The sequence below is a fragment of the Dermochelys coriacea genome, chromosome 4 (assembly GCF_009764565.3).
Source record: "Dermochelys coriacea isolate rDerCor1 chromosome 4, rDerCor1.pri.v4, whole genome shotgun sequence".
Taxonomy (NCBI): Eukaryota; Metazoa; Chordata; order Testudines; family Dermochelyidae; genus Dermochelys; species Dermochelys coriacea.
Window position 1 is genome coordinate 2891121 of NC_050071.1, and position 26785 is coordinate 2917905.

The following is a 26785-nucleotide window of genomic DNA, read 5'->3' on the forward strand; positions in this document are numbered from 1 at the left end:
AAGTGTGATTTCCTCCCTTCAGCTATACACAGTGGTCCCCTGGGTGTTGTCTGCTTATCTTTAAAGTTTTATATTATTGCAAAAAGCCCTAGTAGGATGGACTCTAGGGGCTTCTTTCTGAAATCTTTATCACTAATTTCATGCAAAAAGCCAAAAAACAAGCAATGTGTCTCCTGTCCAAATATTGGTAGCAACCAGAAAGATGTACATGTTCTGACAGCTTCACTAAAGCCCTCCTGCTGTAACTGAGATTACCCTCCCATCCTGATGGCAGCCTTACTCCACCCACTGTAGGGGAACCAGCAATAATGTGAAGTGATTCCAAATCTGTCTGTTGAATGCAGAACTAAAGAGTCTGAATGAGACAGGCCATCTGTTAATTGGAAGTAGAGTGAAAATCATATGATCCCATGAGCTGCACTATGCAGTAGGCTGATACAAACTTCAAACCTGCATTTGCAAGATCTTTCAAACATGTTTTACAGAAGCCAGTCTTAAAATCAGAATGTATGTTTTCTACAGAGTTCAATGAATAATTGTTTTCGTAATTGTCTGTAAGCAACACATATATCCAAGGGCTTCCCAGCTCCTGTGCTTCTTAAATTTTAGATACCCTTTTTAAAATTTGTTTATTTGTTCCATTTGCCTTTAAGTTCTCCACTAGGGGAGGTGGCTTTTTAGTTCTATAGGACACACTTCCTCTGATGCGGGTCCCTTTGATGTCAACGATATGTGGCAACAGAGGAGGTTTACGTATCATCAGTGTTGTCCCTTCAGGACTATAGGCTCGCAGCTGTAGTTTATCTTCCAAGTGAGCTGTTATTGCAACCCAACCTGCATAGATATCAGAACAGAATCCAGTTAGTTACAACCTCTTTCAAACAAAATGGGAATCAACTGTATCAAATGTAAACAATGGAAAGGGACACCAATTTAAATAAGTCAAAAGGTTGGATTTTCACACAGATTCAGCATCCCATTTAGACGAAGAATGGAAGATGCTGGGGGCCAAGCACTTTTGAACATCTATCCCCAAAGTAGAAAACAACTGTTCATAATGACATACAAGGCAGCAGGCATTTTGGTCGACACTGTCACCTTTCCTAGTCAGAAGACCTTTGCAAGTTGCATGATGCACCCATTATCAAATTACAACCAAGAACAAGGGTGCACGGCAGAAGTGGATACTCTGCATGTGGAGGAGGAAATGCAGAATTACCAGCAGAGGACAGCTTTATGTCAGCCACTGCCTCAAGGGTGCCAATTCCTTCCAGTGTAATTTCCTCAGGAATAAGCGGTGGGAATTCTTTCATTCGCTCTTCACCCCCCATGGGAACCTAACAATAAAATACAGGAGAAAGGGTTTAAAAGCTAACAAGAAAGACATCTTTAAACTTCTCAAGTTACAGAACAAGGGACAAAGTGAAATGCAGCAACTTAACTCTTTCTATTCTAACTGACTCAAACACTGGAGAAATTTAATGAGTATCTGCTCTCACATAACATTTCTATTAAAAATAGCATTTGTATAGTTAAGGGACAGTTTGTCGAAACAAATGTCAAGGTGATACAGATTTCACTTAGATATCAAACGAACGTGCCTCAGAGATGCGAAAAAGTAGCTATTACAGTATCAGAGATTGTCCTATTTGGGTAAGTGTTAGAATTCAGTTCCAAGCTAGTTCAATGAAATAGTCGAAGTTACTAATTACTACAAAAGTACAAAAACGTACGTCTATTGGTCCATCTCTGAAACATTTATATTTGTAAATGGCGCAATAATTCATATTATAGTTGTACTGTTGCTTTGCAAGTGAAGATCAATACCAGAAGAGACAGCTTAAAACTGCTTCAGATAGTGGAAAATGTACCATGTAGTATGGGGATCCTGAATATTTACTATAGAGAGAGTGTTTCAGTTTTAGTGGTATTGCCAAGGAAACAAGTTAAAAAACATCAAGATATGCACATATATACACAGAGGTCCTGCTTACAGGAAAACAAAAATATGCATTTTAAAAACATGATAGCTAACACATTTTAAAATCCTAGTGTTGAAAGGGCAAGGCTATAGTATTAACACGTTAGCTGGTTAAGGCAAACCAGGGGGGAGTGGAGAGGGGGGCAACACAGACTTTTAACTTAATCAGCTAATATATGTTAAAGTATACACAGCCTATCTATGCTAGACTTCTGAATGTTTTACACAGCACATTAACCAATGTGCTAACTCCACACCTTTCTATATAAAGCCTAAACCATGAGAGTATTGCTTTAAAAAAAAAAAAAATTCTACACCATGCATCAGAATGTATTTTAGTCTAAAAGCACTTCAAATTACACTATCAAACAAGATATAGAAAATAAAATGTAAATATATTAAAAGACGTACAAGTCTTGCTACAAAAGGGCTATGGAACTAGGTGTCAATTTGAAATCTTAGAAGAACAAAGTTACAATTAATGTCTCAAAAAGAAAAGCAGTACTTGTGTGCCACAAGTACTGCTTTTCTTTTTGCGAATACAGACTAACATGGCTGCTACTCTGAAACCTGCAATTAATGTCGCAGTAATCTAGTCCATCCCCAGGACAATTCCATACAATGTTTTTTTCTGATCTCTCCCCATCTAGGTTCAGAAGTCCCAAATGATGGGATTTACATCACTTCCAGGTATAGTATTTCTATTTCTTAATTCCACCTTGTTGCTCCTATTTGTAGTCCCTGACCCCTCTGCCTTTTATATTTCTCTCCCTTTGTGTTTTGTCAATTTATATCTTTCCATAGCAGACATTCAGTTTTTGTTGCTTGTCTCTGAACTCCTGCCTGAGTAGCTCCAATTTGTCAATGTCTTTCTGGCATCAGTGCACCTAGCTCAGAACACAGTATTCCAGATGTTGCCTCATCAGTGCTGCCGAGAGTACGGCTTTCTCCCTGAGTCAGAATATGATGCCTTGGCAAGCATAAGCCTAAACCCCACCAGCCATTTTTTAACTTTAATGAAGACTGCTCAGTAGTAATTTGTGTGCTTCTGAAAAAAAATAAAGTTATATCCCTACCTACAAGACTGTCTGTCTAATGTACGAATATGGTCCTTTGTACACAAGCAGAGCAGGGAATTTGACCCAGGTCTCCCAAAGCCCCACGCTGAAGTCCTAACCTCTGCCCATGCCATGTTCCTCTGTCCATGCACACACGGAGTTCTCTTGATTAATTAGTTTAATTCTAAACAGGGAAAATGTGTGTTGTGACTGGCATTAAGATTTTCATTCTCGTTTCCCACAGTTTCCCACAGTCAGGGGAGGAATAATGCATATACTCTTTTATTTGGTTTTCCCAGAAAGGGGAAGAATCACTGACAAGACAATGCACAGAGTTCTAGCCTGGACTTAACAAAGCCTCTGTCGAGTCAAGCATAGGGAAACCAGTAACAGATGCCTGCTGAGTTACAAAAGAGACCACATGACCTTACTCCTTACACATAGAGAGCACGATATCTCTGTCCTCTTACCTTCAGTAATGTTTTTCCAGCATGCTTCTGATAGATGCTATCTGCTTTCTCTAGGGTAGTAACATGAACTGGCAACAGGTTAGAAGCCACAACAGAAAACCAGGAGGATTTTGCTCCCTAAAATTAATGAGGGGTGATTGTTAAACAAACTCAATGCTGTAAAGATATTTACAAGTTACTGTCCACCCTTCCCATGCCTTCTGTTTAAAAGCAATTCCGTTACATGCTTCTCTCTCATCTAGATAGGCAGGGTCTTAGTCCTTGAAATGCATCTGTATTGTTTCTATGATAAACAATGACTTCTCTGCAAATAATGGAGTGAGCTTCCAATACAAAAATACAACAGATGTGCCACTTCAAAGCTTCTAGTCCTAAACCTTCCTGATTCTAGAACTTCGGCAATCACAGCACAATACTTAGGTGCTACATTAATACAAATACAGTGCACTCACATTTATCTGAAGGGCTTGGATAAGGTTTCTAACCATCAGAGTAGTGAAGTTTTGGAACAGCCTTCCAAAGGGAAGCAGTGGGGGCAAAAGACATATTTGGCTTCAAGACTAAGCTTGATAAGTTTATGGAGGAGATGATATGATGGGATAGCCTAATTCTGGCAATTAATTGATCTTTGACTATTAGCAGTAGATATGCCCAATGGCCTGTGATGGGATGTTAGATGGGGTGGGATCTGAGTTACTACAGAGAATTCTTTCTTGGGTGTCTAGCTGGTGAGTCTTGCCCACATGCTCAGGGTTTAGCTGATCGCCATATTTGGGGTCGGGAAGGAATTTTCCTCCAGGGCAGACTGGCAGAGGCCCTGTGGGTTTTTCACCTTCCTCTGCAGCATGGGGCACGGGTCACTTGCTGGAGGATTCTCTGCACCTTGAAGTCTTTAAACCACAATTTGAGGACTTCAATAGCTCAGACGTAAGTGAGGGGTTTGTTACAGGAGTTGGTGGGTGAGATTCTGTGGCCTGCGTTGTGCAGGAGGTCAGACTAGACGATCATAATGGTCCCTTCTCACCTTAAAGCCTATGATTCTAACTATGTGTTCAGATAAATGGAAGTGCTATTAACTAACATATGGCTACATGGGGGACACACTGTGGATATGGATAACTAGGATTTTCAGAGAAAAGGAATTTTGGTAATTGGAATGGCACTTAAACAAACAAACAAAAACAAAACAATCCTTCACTCAGGTCATGCAAATAAAAAGATAGTCAAATGTTATAGCATATACATCTTTACACTAGCTTAGTTCACAATACTGAAAGTACTGCCAGTGTGAACAAAACTGGCAGGCTTATTTCTGGATGATGTGACAGACTTCTCCTGCCCAGCTGATCCTCTCAGACCATTTCCCAGACCCCTCTTGTTTACCAGACTCTGCTTTGGGGTACCTAGAATTCTATAAAGACTGAATAAGATGCAATTTCTTCCCTGCTTCCTTGTGACCATTGTATATGAAGTGAATCTGACTACAGGTGTAAGAACCAGATTTAAATATAAACACACACACTTCTAAATAATAATATCTCCATATCAAATTTAAAAATGAAAATTACCATAATGAATTGTACATCCAAACTGCAGTGGAAAAACAGGATTACATCAAATCCAAACCAAGGAATCTAGTCTCCTGCTGATACATGCATACATCTCTCCCCACAAGTCCAGCGCTATACTACACACTTTTGCCAGCACAGATATGTTGATCGAAGGTGTAAAGATTTGCGAATGACATAGCTGTGCTGGCAAAAGCCCCTAGCGCAGATGCACTTATACCAGCAAAACTGTGCTTTTACCAACATAGTTTATTTCTCTCGGGGTGGGGATGGTGGGTCCTAGAATAAGCTATCTCAGCAAAAGTTCAGTTTTGCCTGGATATGCCACACCCACACAAGGAGCACTTTGCCTGGATAGTATACTGGTATAGTTATACAGACAAAGCGCTCTAGTGTAGACCTTGCCTAAGGCTGTTGAGGAGGGGTTGGCTGAGGTGGATCTATTTATGGGCAGTCCTTGGTGGTTATTTTTTATTTATGTGATAGGTATGCAGAGCACTGGATGGGCATCGACAGCTGCATTTTAGAAATGGAATAAATAAAACTTTCATTAATAATGCAAGTGTAGAAAGGGAAGAATGGACCCCAGACACATACACCCATCTGCTCTGCCCTTTACTATTAGATATTTCTTTAAACCTGGAGGAAATACTAATCAAATTTATTTCTACAATAACTTTTGAAAAGCTTACTCCTTGCCCTGTTCTAATAGCCTCTCTTTTCAAAATGAAGCAAAGCATCACTAAGGGGAATTAGCACAAGCATTTAACATGACTGAACCACCATCTAACAGAAATAACTTTAAGGGAAATCATCCCAGTAAGAATCACATGTCTTGGAGGTTTTACCCAGAACTGCTGTGAGTGAAAAGGATTAGCAAAGAACAGTATTTTTCCAGTTTATTTTTTCTACTTTGTTCATTGAATAGTGTTTGGTATCACCATCTTTCCCTTCTCCCTTGATTAAACAATTCTTATAAATGTCGAAGGAAAAGCAGAAATGCCCTTAATCAATTTCCCTATCTATGTAGCTCATTCATGTAACCATTGGACAGAGTCCCTTTAAAGTTGATTCATTTTGGCTACATGCTAGCACTGTTAGCCACCTTGCAAGGATTTGTACCCTTGTTCTTTTAGTGACACGTCAGTCTCAAAGCAATTCTCTGGTTTCATTTAGAACAAAGCCCAGGACCTCTTCGTAACATGGTGCAAGGTGCTCCTTTACGGTACAAAAACCTTCACTTTGGGCTATCATATGGCACAGCCTTTTTCTAAAGCATTTTTTACTTTCACAACAAGGTTTGCATCCGATGCAAATGCATCCGATGAAGTGAGCTGTAGCTCACGAAAGCTTATGCTCTAATAAATTTGTTAGTCTCTAAGGTGCCACAAGTACTCCTTTTCTTTTTGCGAATACAGACTAACACGGCTGCTACTCTGAAACAAGGTTTGTGTTTCATTAGTGGAAATCTTAAGTGCAGCAGCTACCAAAGAAATGGTGAAGAAAGCTACACAAACAGCCTACTGGTGAAGATGTTTTGTAACTTGTAATAACACCACAAAGCGCAAACAGGATCTTACTCACAGAACATTACAAAATCCACTCTCCCTTACCTGCAGATAGTCTATGCGTCCCAAAGCACCTAGAAACAAAACCATTCCAGGCTTAAGTACAAAGGTCCGTGGAACAATGGCATGTGTTGGCAAGACAAGCTTGACTTCTTTCTCTGTTAGAAGATTTAAAACCTGCAAAGCAAATTGTATGACCATAACTCATTTTGGATGCTTTTACAAAAACGATGAAACCAATGCTCTTGCTTTATGGGGAAAAAGAAAGATTCAAATATACTTGAATGGAGAACATCCGTCTCAAATGATCTCATACAGAAATTACAGAGAAGTAGGACTGCATATTCAGTTCAGCCACGGCAAGAAAGTGCTCGTCTTTTTTAACAATTCACACATAGTGACTTAAAGTAGCTTGTAACATGGACACTCCAAACTAACAATATGAGTCTAAGGCTTTACAGTCTAAACAGCTCAAGCCAATTTGTTCTCTGCAATGTTCACAGAATCAGCTTACTGCTTCTTTGTGTTACATCGAAGATTGCGGATGGTTTTTGCTATGTTTCTACACAAATACTATTTATTTGTGGAACAACCTAAAATGAGATTGAGATCCCCAGAGTAAAAACACGTTGCACTGTGTGGAACTCTCACTGTCTCTACTCAGGAATGACTATTTATCACTTTTATTATGAAGCCACTAATAACAATCAGCCAATTGTTTCCTGCTCTACCACAGCAGATTTTGTTAAGCTTAATGTGCCAGCAGTTCAAGGTACGTTAAACAGAATTTTGGATCAATATTTCTTACAGTTAGCGTTACGGCGATTCTGGGTTCAAGGAGGATATTTCAGGTATTAGCAAGCTTTCTGCTATAAATTTGTTAGTCTCTAAGGTGCCACAAGTACTCCTTTTCTTTTTGCGAATACAGACTAACACGGCTGCTACTCTGAAACCTGCTATAAAACTGTAAATCGTTTTAAACTGACTAAGGTTTCAGAGATCTCTTGTCCCCATCTCTACCAGCGAAAAATACTTTGAGAATAAATTCTCTGGAAATGTAACTGAGAGATTAGCTCCTCAGCATAGGTTTATGTGCAACAGAGTTCCAACTTAAAAAGCAGGAACTACTGTGTCTGATGGGCCAGGCACAGCGAGAGACTCCAGCTTAATAAAAAACCTCTGCCTGAAATGTTTTTCCTACGACTGTTATAAGTAATGCCCATGGTGACTATAACTGAAAGGTACTTTCCGGCATACTTTGTACATTTAATGGGACTGTGTGTGCAGTCAGTTTCACCTCCCCACCAACCCTGCACAGTCAGCTTCCCTGATCTATGTGGATCTTTCGCACACAGGAACAGTAGAGATTAAAAAAATGTTAAAAAGAGAAAAAAGTGACTGGAAAAGCACAAAATGTGGCAGTGGGATCCAGGCCCAGGTGCAGTACCCAACATTACTTTTAACTTTAAAGCACTGACTAGATTCCAAATTGACAGCATCCCTTTCTCACACACTTGGAATTTTTAGCACAAACAGAACCAAACTCTAGTACCATGCACCGAAGTCATGCCACAGCCTCGCTAACATTCAAGTGTGTACTACAGTGTGGCAACATGCTTAGGTCTTGACTCTACATTAAAAGACAGAACGGTTGTGTAATTGTGTCAGCAACTACTATGGTGTAACTGGGTCTCTACACACTCGTTCTGTAGTGTCGATGGAGCCAACTTTAGTCTGAAAATCTTGGCAACTTTTGCACCAGTTCTGAAATAGTAGAAGCCTTCTAGACTGCAAGCTCGGCAGATAATATTCCAGAGTATTAGAAAATACTTAGTGCTAAATTTGACAGTTATCAAAAACCCTTTGTTTCTGTTTCTAGAAGTTTAGCTGTTTTCTCTTGCTCCCTTATAAAACTGAACATCTTCAATAATTCATAGACTGAACTAGCTTACTGGCAAACTATCTACATCAGCTAACCTTCACAAAAATGTACAGAAAGCAAAGACTGAGAATTCCTGTTCCCCATCCCAAAATTGGTGCCCAGACAACCCTCCTCCTCTCCAGCCAAAAAGAACAGTGTGACAAGAGGAAATTCTATCTGAACTTTGGCATGTCTCATAACTCCCCACTTCACAGGCACACCAAGCTTAATCAAAATTAGAAATATCTATAGGAAGTTACTGAACAAAAGTAAGTCCATTAACTTTCTATGCTCATTCAATTCCTGGCAGCCAGGGGCCACTGTGATGCTGGAACTGAGAGATTCTTCTGTGCTCCCAATGCTCCTGCTGCTGGCACCCTGGCAGTAATGAGGAGGCCAGTCAGCATGACTGGATGCAGAGAGGCGAGGAGCTAGGTCAGAGACAGAAGGGTCTAATACCACTAAAGCACACTTCTCTTGGAACTTGGCATATAATAACCTAGGATTTCTGAGTCTCCATGTTCCTCTGCTCTCAGCAAATAGTTGCGAGACCTACTGGAAAAACATGTCTCATCCCCTGCTCTTGTAAATGGTCCACATAGCAGTAGTAGGGTGTCATCATCTATCAATTACTTCATTAGCTCAAGTCACAGAGGTCTGTGCTGTAGCATTAAAGGTCTGAACCCTACTGATGAACCACATGGAAGCCAATAGGGTTCCACATGATAGACATTCCTGCCCCCTCCCCAGTTTGATATTAAAAACCTAGGAAATTACACACAAGAACTATATTAAAAGAATGTTAAGGTTGCTAAGTCAAGTACTCAAAAATTAGAAAATGTCAGAATTTAGATTGCTCGTGTAGCCTTAATTTGACTCCCTTGTACCTATGCATTGTGATGCAATATTTAATCACATTATCACATAGTAGTTTTTCCACAGGACCCCTGACTCATTTAGTGCACAGGATGGACGGTGGTTAGGGATGATCACAACTGTGTAGTGAAGGAAGCTGTTGTCTGTAGGACCCCTGCCTCATTTGTTGCAGAAGTTGGAAGGTGCATGAGGCAATGGACTACAGAAAGAGTAAGGATGGTGTCATAGCTTCGACAGCTGAACAGCACCCTGGAGAACGGATTTTCTCCCCATCTCGGGCACACAGGTCCTATGAGATACTGGGCAAGTCACTTAATCCAAACTTTTCACAGGGGGACACTAAAACTGTAGGTTCATGTTCTGGATGCCCAATTTGAGACTACTGTTGTCTGATTTGCAGACATGCTGAATGGTCACATCTGCAACTGTTCTCCGAACATATAAAGTGCTATAAAATACTAAGGGCATGGCTACCCTGGAAACTTCAAAGTGCTCCCGCGGCAGTGCTTTGAAGTGCGGGTGTGGTCGCACGCGTGAGCACTGGGAGAGAGCTCTCCCAGCGCTCTTGGTAATCCATGTCCACGAGGGGATTAGCTCTGAGTGCTGGGAGCGTCTCCCAGCACTCCGAGCCTGTTTACACTAGCGCTTTAAAGCGCTCTGACTTGCTGCGCTCAGGGAGGTGATTTTTCACCCCCGAGCCAGCAAGTTAGAGCGCTATAAAATGTAAGTGTAGCCAAGCCCTAAATTCTCTGAAAAATCAGGTCCTAGACATCTCAAAGTGAGCATCCCACTTAGTGTGTATTTTTCATGTTAATGTCTCTGTCTCTCAGTTCTCCCTTCTGTAAAATTAGAATAATGCCCCCCCTCATGTCACAGGGGCATTGTGAAGATTAATTTATGTTTGTTGAAGTAGTCAGATTCTATAGGAGCAAGACGAAAAGGCCCATGACATAATTAATAATCCTGTCTTCAGAGCAGGATTGGTATAGTGTACCTGGGGCCACACATTATTCATCAAAGGTAAAATGAAAATTGAAAAGCTGCTCATTCGTTTAGCACCATCCAATTTACATGCTGAATAAGGCGGGGTCCTGTGGACAGAAGTGTGATCATATAATTAAAAAACAGTTTCTAATGCATACACACCAGGGGACTGGATTAAGTTTACATGGGCAATCTTAAATCTAGCATTTCCAAACTTTTGAATGCTTGACTTTGCAACCGTAACACTCTTTCAATGTAGTATTTTGTGTGCCATTATTAACTAACTTCCTGAGGCCTGAATCATGATCGAGTCCCCATTGTGCTAGACCGCAGTACAATTAATCATGTGTGTCTATAAAACTTTCTCATATCAAACATCGTTTCAAGTGAATCCAAATGACACACATTAGCTAGGTGCTTCTACTCAATTAAAAGATATTAAGGCCACAAGGAAGCATTGTAACCATCTATTCTGAACTCCTTTATAAAATTCCAGCATCAAGCCCATAATTTGTGATTGAGCTAGATGTATATACTAAACTGACCAGCAGTGAAATTGATGTTTACAGTAAATCTGCAGTAGGCGTCAGAATCTTTACACTGTTGAGATGGCTGAGGCAGGAGATACATTTATATCCAAGTTATTACAGTCCTGGAGCCTGACTGAAGCTGAGAGTAATAATAAGATGTGAGCTCCTTTATAAATCTCAACAGGGCAATAATTTTGAAGTCTGACTGAGGATGCTACTGAGATGAATGGGGCAGTTCACAGCTCTCAAGTTTTTTGGATCAGTCAGTCTAAAATTATTTGAAAGTCTATCGTCACAATTAGGCCTTGTCTCTACACAGAAGTTGAACCACTTTTAATTATAGTGGTATAGTTAAAGCAGTACCTGCTGCCTAGTGTGGCTGTAGTTATCTTGGTATAAAGGTGCTTAGTCCAGTAACACTCATTCCCCTGTATGCTGGGGAGTAAGCTATAACAGTATAAGACTCCTTTCTATTGATATAGCTGTGTCTACACTAGGGTTGTACTGGTTTAACCACTTTGGTAAAAAAATAATAATTATCATCTCTCTAACCAAAAGAATTATACTAGTACAAAATCTGTGGGTAGAAAGTCAAACTACTACTACTAATTTTTTTTTTTAAAAGTTTAACTTCAATTCTGTAGAAAACAGTTATATCCATTGTGACACAGTTCCTTCTCTGCCTTGGTGGATCCTGCACTTGTTGGCGGATTTGCTCACCTCAGAGACTCACGGCCGCCCTCAGCTTGGCCACTTTTGCTAGTGGCTCAAACCTGCCGTTCACTCAGCTCACCTCACCTCACCTCACCACTGGCCAGCATGGGGAAAAGGAAGGAGAACAATCTCCGCCGTCTCTGCTGGTCCACCCAGTGGGTCGGGGGACAGGCCAGGGACCTTCCCCTCTGGTGGGACCCACAGTCCAGGTCAACTGCTCCTGTATCCAATAGGGAGTTGGGAGGAACCCGGGCTCACCCTCTACTCCAGGTTCCAGCCCAGGGCCCTGTGGAATGCAGCTGTCTACAGTGTTTCATGTAACACCTGTGTGACAACTACAACTCCCTGGGCTACTTCCCCATGGCCTCCTCCCAACACCTTCTGTATCCTCACCACAGAACCTTCCTCCTGATGCCAGATAGCATTTGTACTCCTCAGTCCTCCAGCAGCACGCGCTCTCACTCTCAGCTCCCTGTGCACCCCTCCCTGACTGAAGTGAGGTCCTTTTTAAACCAGGTGCCCTGATTAGCCTGTCTGCCTTAATTGGTTCCAGCAAGTTCCAGATTGTCCTGGAACCACCCGTTTCCTTACCCAGAGAAAAGGGACCTGCTTAACCTGAGGCTAATATACCTGCCTTCCATCACTCTCCTGTAGCCCTCTGGCCTGACCCTGTCACACCATAGGCAGATCCTAACTCCATGCAACTGTGCAGGATTTCTACAGAGCATATTTCCAGTGGCTCTATTAATTTTAAGGCCAAAATTTTAAAATTCATCTAGGGAATTTGGACTTCTTATTCCCATGAATTTATCATTCAAACCCTTTAAGCAGCTTTGAAAATCTCAGTCCTAGGTACTCTTATACTAAAAATCGTATCTGTTTAAACATTAAAATCTATTTAAAAATCGATCTAGTTAAATAAAACCCTAATGTAGATTTAAATGGGATTAGCTCTATTTGGTAAATGAACAATGCAAAGCAAACTTATTTAAGCAATGGTTATACATTAGGGGGTTGCATTGGTTTTACTAGATGGATTTTAAATCAATTCAGTTAAACCGATATAAATTTTTTTTAGAACAGACAAGTCACTTGTGATCTGATTCTCACTCAAAACCAGATCTAAAGATATAATCGTATATCCTGCCACCAGATCCTGTTTTTAATACTCCGACCCATTCATTCCTCCTACAGAAATGTACTACTACAGAGACACACATTCAGGGCTTATCTACAAAAAACTGGTCTGTAAAAAGTTCACTAACATCCTTATAAATAGCGCTTAGTTCAATCTACATTGGTAAATACCCATGTTGTCAGATGGTTATGGCACTACTAGCTACAGCAAACCACCCAGTGTGATAAATTTTGCTATATAAAATAGGCCTTAGTACTAAAAGTGGGCAAATTATTTTGGGGAAATAGAAATTTATCCTAAACAATGCAGTTTTTGAGGCTCTAAAGCAATTTGCAAATTCAGATTGAATTTGATTAATAGTTTTGGCTGAAAAAAGAAAAAAATATCAAAAAAGTTTAAAAAAATCATTTTGACCATTTCAAAATGAGTGAAAAAGAGTGAAACCCCCTGAAAATGGCTGAATTGAAAAACTAGAAAATATTTGTTTCAAGTTGACCAAAACACTTCAGTCCATTAGAAACATATTTATTTCAAGTTTTTTGATTCAATAAAATTTTTTGAATAAAACGGGATTCAAAATTGCTTTTTCCCCCCAACAAATTTTGGTTCAGCGCCGAACAAAAAATAAAAATAAAGTAAAATAAAATCCGTTATTCACTCAGCTCTATTTATTACACAATATTCTGATATTGTGGCACTAAATGATTACCTGGATGTGAGAGTCTTATTTCATAAGGATATCAAAAATCTCTTTTCCTGCACTGACAGTTAACTAAGACAGTACTCCCTCTCCCAAATACCGATCTTCTCAAATGCAGATAGACAGAGTACCTACACAATTTTCTTTTACAATCCCCGGCGTGTCAAAAAACCAGCGAGCATCTTTCAGTTCATTGTATGTAAATTCCACTCTCTCTTTAGGCTTGTCAGATGAAAAGAAAGGCTCCTCCTCCATGTTAAAAGAGAGCTTATCAGGATCAAAGTCAATGACAACTTTTGACTTCTGTTGTTGAAATGTTCTGCCAACTCTTCCTACATTAAAAAAGAAAAGTATTTTTAATAATTTATGTTATTTTACATTTTCTTCAACTGGAAATTTTTCTTCCTTACACACTGAAAAGATAAATAAAAAACACATGATAAAGTAATATAAATGTGATTTATGCTTACAAATTTAAATGCTCAAAAGTCAGGATGTTAAAAAGTGACTTACGTTTCTGTATTTTAATTTTCCTTCTTGTCCAACAAAAAATGAGAAATCCAGTGCTATTAGCAATCCCCCAGATCATCGACCTGCTATAATGTGCTATTATTATTATTGTATTACAGTAACCCTAAGGACCCTAATCGTGTTCCCATTGTTCTAGGCATTGCACAAAACACTTTGTAAATTACTTTTTTTTAAATATATATTTAAGACCTTGATCTTTCAAACACTTAAGCATGTGCTTAACTCTACTTGCGTGAGTACTGACTTGGATGGAACTGCTTGTATAAATGTAAGCATGCGCATCTTTGCAGGATAAGGCCCTTGGTTTGTGGCAATTTCAGCCTTCGCAAGAGGAAAATGGCCTGCAAAGCTTACAAACTGCACAAAGCTATAAGCACATCCACTCCCAGTCTTTACACAAAAGTAAAACTATTTCCCCATGTTTATTATTCTCCCTACTGTTCCTCACATGTTCTTGTCAACTGCTGGAAATGGCCCACCTTGATTATCACAACAAAAGGTTTTTTTATTTTCTCTCTCTCTCTCTCTCTCCTCTGCTGGTAATAGCCCACCTTACCTAATCACTCTCGTTACAGTGTGTATGTTAACACCCATTATTTCATGTTCTCTGTATATATAAATCTCCCCACTGTATTTTCCACTGCATGTATCCGATGAAGTGAGCTGTAGCTCACGAAAACTTATGCTTAAATAAATTTGTTAGTCTCTAAGGTGCCACAAGTACTCCTTTTTTTTTTTTTTATAATTGTTAGTTCAGACTTACAATCAAGAAAGCCCACATTATATATAGTATACATCCATTTACACATAACTGTTTCTTTTATGTTTTCTAAGTCTTTGCTCTATACATCGTGTTAATAAGAAGTGTTTTAATTAGGGTGTGACACAGGGCAGAAAGGATTACACAACTAGCAGACTAATTGACCCAGATTCAACCTTTAGAGATAAATTAGTAGATAATAGTTGTGTTTTTGTGTATGTTTACAAATATATTGTTAGCGGTTAACAATGTAAGCAAATGGTTCCCATTACTGTATTCTGTTACTTCAGAGATCAAAAGAAGATATTAACATTTAGATGAACTGTGAATGTAGTAATATTACTATCTTCATTTCTCTTTGAAGTATGTAATAAACTACCTGTAATTGGCGGGAGATGGACAGCTGCCTTACATTAATCTATGTAGCTAATTACTGGTGATGCTTAAGAAATAGGAGGTTACTTCAAAGCTACTATTGTTCACCCAAAGACTGCACGCTGTCAAGAAGATGCCAAAGAACTATAAAAAGAACTCTTGGGCCCTGACTGACCCTGTTATCTCAGATCTGTTTAAGCTTGCCAGGGGAAGTTTGAGTCCCAAGACTGAGATCTCCAGTCCCATCTGGATCATCCCATTGGACATTGGACTGTAACCTATGGACTAATTCTGAAAGAACTCTTTGCAACTTTAAAGCTCACCATCTCTACTATGAAACTGATCTAAGATTTTTATTCAAGTCTGTGTGTAGAATGATCTTTTAACCAATACCCACTCTCTCTTCTTTAATAAATCTTAGTTTAGTTAATAAGAATTGGCGGTAAGCGTGTATTTGGGTAAGATCTAAAATATTCACTGACCTGGTGGGTGATGTATCTGATCCTTTGGGATTGGAATAACTTTTTATAGGATTATTTGTGGCACCTTAGAGACTAACAAATTTATTTGAGCATAAGCTTTCGTGAGCTACAGCTCACTTCATCGGATGCATTTGGTGGAAAATACAGAGGGGAGATTGTATTTTCCACCAAATGCATCCAATGAAGTGAGCTGTAGCTCACGAAAGCTTATGCTCAAATAAATTTGTTAGTCTCTAAGGTGCCACAAGTACTCCTTTTCTTTTTGCGAATATAGACTAACAAGGCTGCTACTCTGAAACCTGTCACTTTTTATAGGATGAAGATGATTTTCAGTAATCTTCAGAATATTTGAACTGGCTGCCTGGGTGGGAGCTCAAGGCTGGATTGCTTTAAGGGAGCTGTGTTTTGGCTTCTGGGTAACCAGTTAGGTATCGTAAAAGCTGTTTTGTTGCTGGCTTGGTGAATCTAAGTATTAGAAATAACTACCAGTTTGGGGGATCGTCTGCCCCCTTCTGTGCAGTTTGCCCTGATTGAGCGATCTCAGTGTGGCCTCCCTGGGACCCCGGTCACGTAGGGATACACCTGAACAAAAACTCCAGATCTGAACATTTCTGAACTTGTTGGAAATCTAAAACCTAACTCAGTAGCTGGGCCTATCTCCAGCTATATTAAAGTGTCTTTGGACGGCATTCTCTTTGAAGGTAATTGTAGTCTTTTAGCCCATTTCTACAAGACACACTATCAGTTTGCACACTACCAATGAACAGCCAATACAATTAAGTGTATTAGTCTTTTTTATTTTGGAAAAGGCGAAAGAATTGCAATGCAATCCTGGAAATCCATTAAACAACCTACACCAGAAGGACAAGGACTGAATTGATGTATTGGTGTGGTGTCTGGGAGAAACTTATGTATATATACCTCTTATCAGGTAGAATGAAAACTGGTGACATAAAAAAAAATTGAAGTTATGACTTTTAGAAAGTTAGAGGTACCATTGTGATCATCTAGTCTGGCTTCCTTTATAACAGGCCAAAGAACTTCTCCTAAATAATTTCTAGAGCAGATCTTTTAGAAAAACATCCAATCTTGATTTAAAAATTGCCAGTGATGGAGAATCCACCATGACCCTTGGTAAATTGTTCCTGTGGTTAATTACTTTCATTGTCAAAAAAATGCCTTATTTCCAGTCTGAATTTGTCCAGCTTCAACTTCCAGCCACTGGATCATGTTATACGTTTCTTTGCTAGATTGAAGAGCCTATTATTAAATGTGTGTTCCTCATGTAGGTACTTATAGACTGTAATCAAATCGCCCCGTAACCTGCTGTTTGTTAAGATAGCTTTTTGTTAATAAGATCAAGAATAAGGATTTACAGAAGATTATTAATATATATTTGAAGAATTCTTATTCTGATATGCTGTTGCACTATCACGTATGCTAGTAACCCAAATTAGAATGCATCATAAATGTACGTTGGCTAGCAATGTTTACCAATTAAGAGTTCACTTTAGACACTGACTCATCATACAGTAAAGCTTAATTGAGTCTTTTGTATAATGCAGTATTTGCATCTGAGAACAAATGGCGATACTCTTCCTCAGATAATACTCACCTATTAAATAACCTTGCTTTTTAAGGCATTTAAGATACTTTTGTTCATCATCACTAAGTTGTTCTTCAGTTTTTTCTGCATCTGCTTTTAGTCTCTCCTGTCTCCTGAAGAGTCTGTCAGATGTAGGATTAATAATTGGAAATTTCAGGAGGTTTAAAGTTGTGCCTGTAAAACAAATTCCAACATTATCCAGGTCTGTGACTGTGAAAACTGAACACAGTATATATAAAATCAATTAAATGTTCAGGTTCAAACAATGAAAAAAGCCACACACAGAAGAAAGTTCGCAGTCTGTATGATGGCCTCATTCTTCTTTATGAAACAAAAAAACAATCACAACAACAAAACTAAAGTCAACTGCTAAGCTAATGGCTCTTCTCAGAAACTATTCGCCACAGTGGTGGGGGAGAGATAGCTCAGTGGCTTGAGCATTGACCTGCCAAACCCAGGGTTGTGAGCTCAATCCTTGAGGGGGCCATTTAGGGATCTGGGGCAAAAATTGGGGATTGGTCCTGCTTTGAGCAGAGGGTTGGACTAGATGATCTCCTGAGGTCCCTTCCAACCCGGATATTCTATGACCACACTGTGATGTTGTTAGCAGAACTGAGGTTGAACACTACTTAGCATGCAGAGTAAACCACATTCAGCACTGCATCAGCTCACTGTGATTGAAAATTGCCAAAACATGAATTTCTGGCAACTGTACTCAGGCATAGTACATTTGTGTAGTGTAAACTAGGCTACTGGAGACCAAATCCTGGTCTCATCAAAGCCAAGGGCAAAACTCTTCTTGATTTTAAAGGCCCAAAATTAGGTCAATAGCATTTGACTGGAACAGCCGGTCAGAAATGAAAGTCTCTCTCAACAACTGCAGCTAAGTGATTTACATTTTTCTGGCTGCCACAAGTGCAGTGCACATGATGTTGGCTCAGCCAAATCCTTGAAGCATTACCTTTCTGTTAGTATCAGAACACTGAACCTTGTGACAGGTGGACTGGAGAAAGGAATGAAGGATGGGACTGGAACAACAGGAGTTCTAGGAAGAGAGAGTGCTGAGCATGATAAGAAAGGGTTACGCCTCTGAACATATTCTTTTGTAAAGAAACTTTACTTGTGGCGTAACTGCATGAAAACCGGCAAAATTCTGCAGTGATATTTACTTCACAATTAAGACCTATTCCATTTTGCTATTATGATTCTTATTTATGGCTCTCCATTTACTGAAAAAACAAAAACTATGTGAAAAATGTCTTTAAAGACTATTGAAAGCAAACAAAATTTTGTAAGAGCAAAACTTGGTGTTTCTTTCAATTTCAATTAAAAGTGATGTACAAAGAAAACAATAGGGCAGTGGCCATTTAAATTTGATTTATTTTTTTTTTAACCTTATGTGACGCAGCAGGGAGGATTGACCGGGGAATGTCATCTAGTTCTGCAGAGACTGTCTGCGTGGTGGATGGGAGAGCAGGGTGTGAGGAGACCTGAGCCTGTAACCTGAATTGGGGGGAAGAGGGGGGTTGGACCCAGGTGACATCTTTGCCCAGGAAACTGTACAAAGGCTCGAGGAGGAGCTGGGGGAAGGAGGAGTGAGACTGGGGGAGGGGGGTTTTGGTTTCAGTTTTCGGCTGAGTGGTCAAACGCAGGAACCCCAAGGCTGGGGTCTAAGCTCCCTGCCCCCCAGAAGGACTTGACTGAGGGATCCTGGTTGTACCCACAAGCTCTGTTTTAGACTGTGTTCCTAATGTCCAATAAACCTTCTGTTTTACTGGCCAGCTGAGAGTCACGGTGAATCCCAGGAAGAGGGGTGCAGGGCCTGGACTCCCCCACATTTCGTGACATCTTAGAAATTCATTGTTTTTTTTAAACAGTTTTTTTTTCTGGAAGACACCATGGTCTTGTTGAGGCTAGGAAGGAAGATGTTTTTTTAAAATGTCAGGTTTCAGAGTAGCAGCCGTGTTAGTCTGTATTCGCAAAAAGAAAAGGAGTACTTGTGGCACATTAGAGACTAACAAATTTATTAGAGCATAAGCTTTCGTGAGCTACAGCTCACTTCATTGGATGCATTCAGTGGAAAATACAGTGGGGAGATTTATATACACAGAGAACGTGAAACAATGGGTGTTACCATATACACTGTAACCAAAGAGATCACTTAAGGTGAGCTATTACCAGCAGGAGAGCAGGGGGAGAGGGGGGAAGGGGGTAGGGAACCTTTTGTAGTGATAATCAAGGTGGGCCATTTCCAGCAGTTGACAAGAATGTCCGAGGAACAGTGGGGTCGGGGTGTCTGGCTATGTAGACTCCCTCCTCAGGCCCTACGCTACCAGCACTCCCAGCTATCTTCAAGACACCACTGACTTCCTGAGGAAACTACAATCCATCGGTGATCTTCCTGAAAACACCATCCTGGCCACTATGGATGTAGAAGCCTCTACACCAACATTCCACACAAAGATGGGCTACAAGCCGTCAGGAACAGTATCCCCGATAATGTCACGGCTAACCTGGTGGCTGAACTTTGTCCCCAAATGTGAAATAGTTATGGGTGAAGACAAAGTCACAATGTATACCTTCAAATCAGCGGCACTGCGATGGGTACCTGCATGGCCCCACAGTAGGCCAACATTTTTATGGCTGACTTAGAACAACACTTCCTCAGCTCTTGTCCCCTAACGCCCCTACTCTACTTGCGCTACATTGATGACATCTTCATCATCTGGACCCATGGAAAAGAAGCCCTTGAGGAATTCACCAGGATTTCAACAATTTCCATCCCACCATCAACCTCAGCCTGGACCAGTCCACACAAGAGATCCACTTCCTGGACACTACAGTGCTAATAAGTGATGGTCACATAAATACCACCCTATATCGGAAACCTACTGACTGCTATTCCTACCTACATGCCTCAAGCTTTCATCCAGACCACACCACACAATCCACTGTCTACAGCCAAGCTCTATGATACAACCGCATTTGCTCCAACCCCTCAGACAGAGACAAACACCTACAAGATCTCTATCATGCATTCTTACAACTACAATACCCACTTGCTGAAGTGAAGAAACAGATTGACAGAGCCAGAAGAGTACCCAGAAGTCACCTACTACAGGACAGGTCCAACAAAGAAAATAACAGAACGCCACTAGCCATCACCTTCAGCCCCCAACTAAAACCTCTCCAATGCATCATCAAGGATCTACAACCTATCCTGAAGGACGACCCATCACTCTCACAGATCTTGGGAGACAGGCCAGTCCTTGCTTACAGACAGCCCCCCCAACCTGAAGCAAATACTCACCAGCAACCACACACCAGAACCACTAACCCAGGAACCTATCCTTGCAACAAAGCCCGTTGCCAACTCTCTCCACATATCTATTCAGGGGACACCATCATAGGGCCTAATCACATCAGCCACACTATCAGAGGCTCGTTCACCTGCACATCTACCAATGTGATATATGCCATCATGTGTCAGCAATGCCCCTCTGCCATGTACATTGGTCAAACTGGACAGTCTCTATGTAAAAGAATAAATGGGCACAAATCAGACGTCAAGAATTATAACATTCAAAAATCAGTTGGAGAACACTTCAATCTCTCTGGTCACTTGATTACAGACCTAAAAGTGGCAATACTTCAACAAAAAAAACTTCAAAAACAGACTCCAAGGAGAGACTGCTGAATCAGAGTTAATTTGGAAACTGGATACAATTAACTTAGGCTTGAAGAGAGACTGGGAGTTGATGGGTCATTACACAAAGTAAAACTATTTTCCCATGTTTATTCCCCCCCTCCACCCCCACACTGTTCCTCAGACGTTCTTGTCAACTGCTGGAAGTGGCCCATCTTGATTATCACTACGAAAGGTTCTTTCCCCCCACCCGCTCTCCTGCTGGTAATAGCTCACCTTAAGTGATCATTCTGGTTACAGTGTGTATGGTAACACCCATTGTTTCATGTTCTCTATGTATATAAATCTCCCCACTGTATTTTCCACCAAACGCATCCGATGAAGTGAGCTGTAGCTCACGAAAGCTTATGCTCTAATAAATTTGTTAGTCTCTAAGGTGCCACAAGTACTCCTTTTCTTTTTAAAATGTGTTAGCCAAAACACTGGAATGCATTTTACAACCTTAGTATAGACCGTGCAATTGTATAATTTATAATGTGTTAGTCTGCCAAGGTGAAGCTTATGGGGGAATGGAAGGTCAGCCAAATTCTTTTATCTCTAACTCCTGTTGAGGGTCTTAGCAGAAAAGCAAAGGCATCAATGAGCATGGAGACTGAACTCACTTCACCCCTTGAGGAGTGTCAATATAAGAGGGTCAAGAGTTGTTACTTCTATGCCTCTAGCATCTCAACAGGAGGCTCCCACCACCACTGCTAAGATAACCTTCCAGAGGTGCCAGATTCACTGAATAATGACACTGAAAGCTAGGCAGCTCTGTTTCAATGATTATTATTCAGTATTGGACAAGACTGCTAAACATTATTTTCCCAAAGAGATTTTGAGACACATATTTGGCCAAATTATATGAACTGGAGTTTAAGAGTTATGTATATATTGAGAAACTGAAAATAACACTGACACAGGACTTGCTATATTCAGCCCTAGGCCAGTGCCAGAAAGAGCCCCATTAGATCGAAGGACCGGGAAGAGGTTTAACGACTGATATTTTGCAAACCACCAGGGCTAGCAGTAAAATACATGACACCAATACTCTGCTCTCTCCAGGTCACTTTGCAGTTTGGTTCTATCCTGCTGCCTGACTGCTTAGCCCTTTTCTAATTTTGATGCTGCCTGCAAATTTGATAATGGTCGAACTGAGAGTGGAGAAACCCATGAGCCACCCATGCTGGGTGCAGAGAGGAGCTAATTTTTGATTTTTCAGTTTGTCAAGAAAGCCTCTAGAAGCGTAAAAATTCTGCACTGGACTACAACTAACAGATGTGCCACTGCTTGAAGACTGACATAATTCTCACTGTAAGGTAAACAGCTCTGAGCACCACCACAACATACGAATGGAAATCAAGGAAGGTAAATTCCTTTCAGAAGGTAAATTCGCTAGCCCACTCCAGCTATTTTGCTTCACTCTGGTGAAGCAAACTAGATGCAAAGCTAACTTAACTGGCCAGTTGAACCACATCTAACAGCTGCTTTGTGACACCAGAGGGGCACAATTGTTTTTTAATATCAGGGGAATGTAATCAAAGCAGTTTTGTTAAAAAAATAATGGAAATGTGAATGGTTGCAGGCAGGAAGAGGGCATTTAAAGAGGAATAAGAGTGAGGAGCTTGGTGCTGCATCAAGCGGAGGATAAATGGGGATGGGTGATAGAAGTGTTGAGGGGGATTGGGGGAGCTCAGGAGAGGGACAATGGGAAGGGGACATGAGAATGAGTAGCAGAGGCCTGGGAAGAATAGGGGCAGAGGTTTGTCCCCTTCCATGTCTGAACACCAGGATGTGAGGGTCTACCCCCTATGATTTAGTTGGGGTCTTTTCCAACCCGAATCTTCTATGATTCTATGTGAGTTGGCACCTGGATGTACTGTCCCCACAATGGTGTCTGAGCCCCTCTCCCTACTCCTGTGTGTGTGCACCAGGATCTGGGGGCTCAGCTCATCTATGGTGGTCTGACCCCTCGCCTTGGCTCCCCATATGAACCAGGTTCTAGAGACCTCTAACCTTTCTGGGGTTGTCTAGCCCCTTTCTCTTGCCCTCTGCCCCCTTCTATGTGAGCCAGGATCTGTGGAAGCCTCCCTGCCCCTCTGGATGGAGAGCTTTAAAAAGGCATGCTGGGTGCATGCACCAAGAAGACACTGATGAGACAAAGGCGAGGACCTGAGAACTGGCATACCTGGTGCCAACTTCATGGGATGGGACGGGAATGGGAGGGGGAGCTGGAAATGTTGAGGGGGGCACTGTATGTAGCAGGGAGCAGAGAAGGAGAGAGGCACACGAGTCTTCCCTTAAAATTACTATAACAACCATGTCATAAAACTGTCAAGGTTTTGGGACCTAGAACACAGATGAGATTTCTCTCGCTGGCCTTGTTAGTGGCTACACACTGCAAGTGTTTCAAAGCATGACTATTTTTCCCATTCCACTATAACAAAACGTACAGGAGCAGGGAGGAGTACTGAGGAATCACATAGCAACTGAGTGGCCTAGTGGAAAGACCACTGGACTGGGACTATTCCTAGCTCTGTCCCTAGCTGACTGGGTGATCTTGGGAATCACTTCACCTCCGTGCCTCAGTTTCCCATCTGTGAAATGGGAATATGAAAAGTTCTTTGAGATCTATTGATGAAACCACGAGATAAAAGCTAAGTCTTTTGATTATTAGTTAGCCACAGTAGCATATCAACTGCAAACCTAAGCGAGAATTACAACTGTCCAAATGATCACTGCCTCCTACCAACAAACATATCTGTTTAAAAAACTAAGAAATTCACTGGCAAAAAACTTCATTAACACAGAATTAAGTTTATCTGGCAACAGCTTGTATCCCTCCAGAACGCTGAGTTCAGCGAACTCAAACTTCTGATAATCAGGAAATACAGAGTTAAGGTAAAACCCCACACAACCTTAACTCTGCCCCAACACGCCAGTAACACAAATATTGGTACTTTGCCTCTCCTCTGTAATGGACAGGTGCTATCTGCACTTTCCCTATGCTCAAAGATGAGCCTACTCCCTTGACAGAATGTCACACTTGTGAAATTTAACAATTGCTTCATACCCTTTACAATCCCTTGACACTAGCACACAGGATATTTCCCAAATCCGGACTTTCCCCTACCCATCATTAAATCCACACACAGCAGCTCTCATATACCATCTCACTACTGACAATGCCCATGTCAAGAAGCTTCCACTGCCCTGCTACAACCTACACAATGCTGAACTGAATGGATGCAGACTAGAACCCGCATCTCTTTCTTTTGAAAACACACATGGGGGTACTCAGCCGCAAATCTCCTCATATCACAAACACAGCTCTTCCAAGCTGTCCCAGCTTATTCATCCCCCATTAAATACAGCTACACCTAATGCTTAGAGTGTATGCAGATGATTCCCAGTGGCTATTGCCAGCTTCACAGGGCTGAGTTAAGGTTGGATTTCTTGGTTTTCAGAAGTTTTGAGTTTTGCTGAACTTGAAGTTTTGGAAAGGCCCGAGCTACCACTGGACAACCTTAAGTCGATGTTAACAAAGGTTTGTGCCATTTAATATGCCTGTATCAGAATGCAAAAGCACAAGGAGACCATATTAAGGGAAAGCTTAATGCTGACATTTGTTAACTTTGGAGTGCTTGGTTTTTCAACCTTAAAAGTTCTTTTACCAACTTTTTTTGGGAATAGTTATTTCTACATAACACCCAGGAGACCACAATCAGAAATAGGCTCCTATATAAAAGCCTAAGAGACTTTGCCCCGAAAAGCTTAGTCCAAACAGATACTGATAAAAGTCCCTATCCATGCCCCTCACTCACCTGGCCAGGGCGAGATTGTTGCTCTGTTGATCACCTCCGGGGCTTTGGACTTGCAATAGTCAGACTGCAGCAGAGTATTGAACAGTGTGGATTTGCCGGAGTTGGTAGCTCCCACAAGATACACATCGCCATTGCACTTCCAGGAGCGCTGCAGCTTGGAGATCAGCTCCTCCACTCCATAGCCTGTCTTAGCACTGATCAGGTGCACATCCACCAAGTTCTGGCTCCCAGTCCTGCCAACCTGGCCCCCAGTGCCCTGGGCTGCAGGGAGGATGCCCACGCTGGCACAGCTCCTCAGCAGTTGTTTTCGGAAGCGCTTCAGATAGTTTGGAGAGTCCCCAGGCAACAGGTCCACCTTGTTGCCTACCACCAGGATGTTGGACCCTGCACCCACCAGCTGAGGCAGATCCGGTAGCACTGAGTCGGGCAGGTCTAGCATGTCCACCATGTATAGCACCAGGGGGGGGCGACCGTGGCGTGGGGGGCTGCGCAGGGCAGCGCTCACCAGATTGCGGTATTGCTCCCGGGACACATGCATGTGCAGCGCCTGCTGATGATGGGTCAGGAGCCAGCAGCGCTGACACAGCACCCCTTGCAGGGCGCGGTGCGCCTCCGAGTTCCCCAGGGCCCCCTGCTCCCTCAATCCTTCCGAGCCCCCCAGGGCCCCCTGCCCCTCCGAACCCCCCAGGGCTCCCTGCCCCCCCAATCCTTCCAAGCCCCCCAGGGCCCCCTGCCTCTCCGAACCCCCCAGGGCCCCCTGCCCCCCCAATCCTTCTGAGCCCCCCAGGGCCCCCTGCCTCTCCGAGCCCCCCAGGGCCCCCTGCCCCCCCAATCCTTCTGAGCCCCCCAGGGCCCCCTGCCCCTCCGAACCCCCCAGGGCTCCCTGCCCCCCCAATCCTTCCAAGCCCCCCAGGGCCCCCTGCCTCTCCGAACCCCCCAGGGCCCCCTGCCCCCCCAATCCTTCCGAGCTCCCCAAGGCCCCCTGCCCCTCCGAACCCCCCAGGGCCCCCTGCTCCCTCAATCCTTCCGAGCCCCCCAGGGCCCCCTGCCCCTCCGAACCCCCCAGGGCTCCCTGCCCCCCCAATCCTTCCGAGCCCCCCAGGGCCCCCTGCCTCTCCGAGCCCCCCAGGGCCCCCTGCCCCCCCAATCCTTCTGAGCCCCCCAGGGCCCCCTGCCTCTCCGAGCCCCCCAGGGCCCCCTGCCTCCCCCATCCTTCTGAGCTCCCCAGGGCCCCCTGCCCCCTGAATCCTTCTGAGCCCCCCAGGGCCCCCTGCCCCTCCGAGCCCCCCAGGGCCCCCTGCTCCCTCAATCCGTCTGAGCTCCCCAGGGCCCCCTGCCCCCTGAATCCTTCTGAGCCCCCCAGGGCCCCCTGCCCCTCCGAACCCCCCAGGGCTCCCTGCCCCCCCCATCCTTCCGAGCCCCCCAGGGCCCCCTGCCCCTCCGAACCCCCCAGGGCCCCCTGCCCCCCCCATCCTTCCGAGCCCCCCAGGGCCCCCTGCCCCCTGAATCCTTCCGAGCCCCCCCGGGCCCTCGTCCTCTCCGAGCCCTCCTGCAGCCCGGGGCCCCCCGGCTGCCCGCCCATCAGGCGCAGGTATTTCTCGCTGGGCAGGTAGCCGGGCACGGCGGGGTCCCGGCAGTGCAGCTCCGCCCCGCAGCCCGAGCAGCTCACCCCGCTGGGCGGCACCGCCGGGTCCGGCCGCCCCGTCACCCGGTGCTGCCGCTTCTCCCGCGGCCTCCCCTCCGGGCGGCCCGGCGCGGCGGGCGGCTCCGCGGCCGGCGCCGGGCCGGGCTCGGGCACGTACTCGGGGAAGACGAACGGCTCCTCCTCGCCGCCCGGCCCCTGGGCCGCAGGGTGAGGCGGGGCGGCGGGCGGCCCCCGCCGGGGTCGGCTGGAGAGGCCGCCCGGGCTCGCCGGCCACAGGGCCGCGGGCGGGAGCCGGCCGGGGCCCGGGGGCTGGCGGACCGGTGGGCCCCGGGCCAGGGCCCCCAGCAGCGCGCGGCCCAGTCGGTGCAT

General features: G+C 43.3%; 1 protein-coding gene across 1 annotated transcript; it reads right to left on the reverse strand.

Moving 5' to 3' along the window:
* Positions 1-111: 111 nt before the first annotated feature.
* Positions 112-26785, reverse strand: NOA1 (nitric oxide associated 1). Its single transcript, XM_038400897.2, has 8 exons — positions 26354-26785; positions 24772-25387; positions 17272-17436; positions 13644-13840; positions 6691-6822; positions 3510-3626; positions 1220-1337; positions 112-834 (listed from the first exon to the last, which is right to left on the reverse strand). The coding sequence occupies exons 1-8, from the start codon at positions 26783-26785 to the stop codon at positions 599-601; spliced, it is 2013 nt and encodes a 670-aa protein (XP_038256825.1). The 3' UTR covers positions 112-598.

Coding starts and splice junctions, on each gene's coding strand:
- NOA1 (XM_038400897.2), bottom strand. CDS start 26,785: ATGCACCGACTGGGCCGCGCGCTGCTGGGGGCCCTGGCCCGGGGCCCA. Junction 13,841..17,271: donor AAAGCAAGGTTATTTAATAG/GTGAGTATTATC, acceptor TTTTTAATGTAG/GAAGAGTTGGCAGAACATTT. Junction 1,338..3,509: donor CTGGAAAAACATTACTGAAG/GTAAGAGGACAG, acceptor TTTTATTGTTAG/GTTCCCATGGGGGGTGAAGA.